The sequence below is a fragment of the Apaloderma vittatum genome, unplaced genomic scaffold (genome assembly GCF_000703405.1).
Source record: "Apaloderma vittatum isolate BGI_N311 unplaced genomic scaffold, ASM70340v1 scaffold7596, whole genome shotgun sequence".
In the NCBI taxonomy this organism is placed as follows: Eukaryota; Metazoa; Chordata; class Aves; order Trogoniformes; family Trogonidae; genus Apaloderma; species Apaloderma vittatum.
In genome coordinates this window covers 1-3,291 of record NW_009722217.1, presented here as the reverse complement: position 1 = coordinate 3,291, position 3,291 = coordinate 1, and the positions used below count along the sequence as shown (strand labels likewise).

At 41.2% G+C, this 3,291-nt stretch overlaps 1 protein-coding gene across 1 annotated transcript; it reads right to left on the bottom strand.

The window, feature by feature from the left end:
* Positions 1-286: 286 nt before the first annotated feature.
* Positions 287-2,974, bottom strand: ACKR4 (atypical chemokine receptor 4). Its single transcript, XM_009871686.1, has 2 exons — positions 2,930-2,974; positions 287-1,367 (listed from the first exon to the last, which is right to left on the bottom strand). Exon 2 carries the CDS (start codon positions 1,358-1,360, stop codon positions 287-289), a length of 1,074 nt encoding a protein of 357 aa, XP_009869988.1. The 5' UTR covers positions 1,361-1,367; positions 2,930-2,974.
* Between the last annotated feature and the right edge of the window lie 317 nt (positions 2,975-3,291).

Sequence of the window (3,291 nt, the reverse complement as noted above, 5' to 3'; positions counted from 1 at the left end):
ATTAAATCTTAGGGGTTCTTAGGTGGTTACATTTTGTTGTGGATTTTTAGGGATTTGAATTTTTTACTAAAAATCTCTAGTTGTTTCTAGGAATTCCAGTACTTATTTCTTGCCTGATGCTTAATTTTGATGTTCCACTTCAGATTGCGCTGTAGTGTCTTGACTAGTGCGCAGGCTCAGAAATTCATCTGGAAGTTGACTTGTAGAGAAACAGCTGCTGAAACAATACCCCCAAATTAGCATATAATTCCCTTGGTTATATGAGATAATCAAAGTAATGGAGAGTCTATAGAGTGAAACTAACTGTTTCTTCAGTATGATCCTCATAATTCATAGACATTTCTTCAGGTCTTCCATTCTGTTGTTGTCTTCTCCAGTACCCGTAATTTTTTGCGATTTTCGTAATATGCATTTTAAAAGAGGTGCCCAGAAATGCATAGAGAAGTGGATTCAGGCAGGTGTGGAACAAAGCAATGCTCTTGGTGACCTGGAGTGCTACATCTATAGTTTTACTTGCATCGCAGTCAGTGATCAACCCGTAGATGATGTCCAGGGCTCGCCAGAACTTAACGGTGTTGTAAGGTAGCTGGGTAAGGATGAAAGCAGCCACCACCGCCAGCAGAACCAGGAAGGGTCTGGATTTCCTGGCGTTGGCAGCTCTAAAGATGACTCGAGCAGTGGCTGAGTAGCAGATCAGCATTACTAGGAAAGGAAGCAGAAATTCCAGGGTAACTTCCAGGATTTGAATGGTTGCTTTCAAGAATATTTCCATGTTGGCTGGAAATACAGGAAGGCATTCGTTCCTGTTGTTCCGTTTCTGGACTTGGTTAAATACCAGTGCAGGGATGCTGAGGAGAGCAGCAGAGAGCCAGACGCAGAGGCAGGTGATGCTGCAGCGCGCACCACTTCCTCTGTGACCTTGGGGTTTGGCAGTGGCCTGGTATCTATCCACACTGATGCAGGCCAGGAACAGCATGCTGGAGCTGAAATTCGTGGTGTACAGCGAAGAAGTGAGCTTACACAGGGGGTTTCCAAGTTCCCATCCCTGCACAGCATTTGCAGCCCAAAAAGGGAGCGTGAAGAGCAGGAGCAGGTCAGCGATGGCCAGGTGCATGATGTACACATCTGTCTTGGTCTTTGGTTTCTTGCAGTAGGCATAAATTGCAACCACTAATGAGTTCCCAGCAACTCCAACAGTGAAAGCCAATGCATAGAACACAGAGAGGAATAATTTACTGAAATTTCTCACATCACCTTTTTCACAGAGAAGCTCATACGTATTGTAGTCTATAACGGAGCTGAGATCATCCTCCTCATCCTCAATCCAGTAATCAGTCGAGTTATTTGTATACCAGCCCATGGCGAAGCTACAATACACAATAAAAGGGAGGGGAAGGAAACGCCGAAGAAATAATACTGCTTTCAAGTTTTAAAATAGCTGTTGAAACCTAAACCAAGAACTCAGGGTTGTTTATAAATCTCAAATTTAAATAAGTTGGATACTGAGAATGCATTTGTAAATAATCAAGTAGAGCTTGACAGTGGTGGGGAGGCAGAACAGACTATCTCATGTGAGAATTTGAGATAGGACAGCTGCCTGCATCTGTCTGTGCAATGCGAAGTGCAAGCGGTTTGGTTGAAATGCTCTCATTAGTCTTAGCCTTTGAGATTGCAAGATGGTTGGAGTGCACCTCACATATCAGCTAGTTAACTATTCTCAGTTATGTTTTAAAATGTTCCTTTAAGAAAATGGATTTGTACTTTTATAGGGTTGAAATGACACCTTCTTGTCTACAGCCCCTGCAGAGGAACACAAAGGCTGTCAGTGCTGGTAGGACAGGGCAGGTAAGGAATACTCACATTTTACTGCTGAGAGGGAAGCAGTCATATTCTGTGCCTGCAGTCATGGTATTTTATTCCTTTCCTGGAAATTGCGTCCATCGACTAATTGGCTGAAATTGTTCCTGTTATAAACTACTGTCCTGCAGTGCCCTGTTTTCTTTAAGTAAATAGGATTGTTTTCCTAACAGCAGTAGCAAAAAGTAACTGAGAATGAAAAACTCATCCCTTTTTCTCGTCATCTGCAGTGCTTCAGAATGTGAGGCCAGTGTAACTTAAAGGAGATTTTTATCTGATATTCTGGCAACAGTAAATGACAATCGTAAGACTTAAAATGAGACTAATCATTGTCAAAATATTAACAAAATAATCCAAAGCCATTAAGGATGAAGCCAGAGGAAACAGTTAATTTCCAACTAACCTATGTTTAACATTTTTTTAGAGAGCAGATTCACTATAAAAAAAAATCAAGCAAAAATAGAAATTTTTCATTTCTCTCTGTTTAACTGAACTGCACCCCTAAATATGAGATCAGTCAGTAACGTTTTTTTCCTGGTAGACAGCTTATCTGAAAGGTGTCTGACAGAACTGGCTGGCTGTGGGCACTGCCTCAGACAGCTGGAGGCTTCTCCAGGTGTTGTGCACAGGGAGGAGTCTTGTCCCTTAGGGAAGGAGAGTGCCCTGGCAGGGCAGAGCTTTGGCTGGCTTCTCAAGTCCCATCTTCTAGGAGGTGTATTAATAGGTAAACTAACAGATAGCTTTCTGTATTTTCTTGCAGAAATATTCCAGCTTTCAGTTTAGATACATATTCAGTGTTCCTGTGTCTTTAAACTTGGCAGGTGATGGTATGATTACATGTTCAACAATTACATGTTAATATCTCCAGTTTAGACAGAGTTTTTTAATAAATTGAGCAGGCTTGTTTTTCTACTCAAGAAATCTAATTTTAAGCCTGGAGATAAGCCTGTGCTTTAGTGAAATGATGTCTCTTTGCAAAGCCAACCTAACTAAGAGTAAATCCTAGCTCTATGAAACTAAGTATATTGCACTTAATATTTTTCAGAGCAGTAAATATTAAAACAAAACTAACCTTTTGTCAGCAGGCTAGTAGCAGGTTCTGCGGTTGGGATGTGCTTCAGTGGAATGATCTAAATTGTCTGGCACATCGCATTTTATCTTCCAGCACCACACCCTCATCTGGAAGTCAGTTGCGCTTTTGTTTTGACTTGCCAAAAAAAAAAACACTCCAGTTTTCCTGGAAACTGTTCTCACGTTGAACACGTACACTTTCTACATTCCTCCCTGTTGCAACAGGCGTATGTTCGTTCTTTGTAAGGTCAAGACTCTCTTGCTGTTTCACTGTGGTGGTGTTTTATTCCTGAAAATCCAAATGTTTTGGGGTGGGGTTTTTTTGTTTTTTTTTAATATAATCACAGAATTGTTGAGGCTGGA

Excerpts from the sequence above, each read along its gene's own strand:
- ACKR4 (XM_009871686.1), bottom strand. The coding sequence starts at position 1,360 with ATGGGCTGGTATACAAATAACTCGACTGATTACTGGATTGAGGATGAG.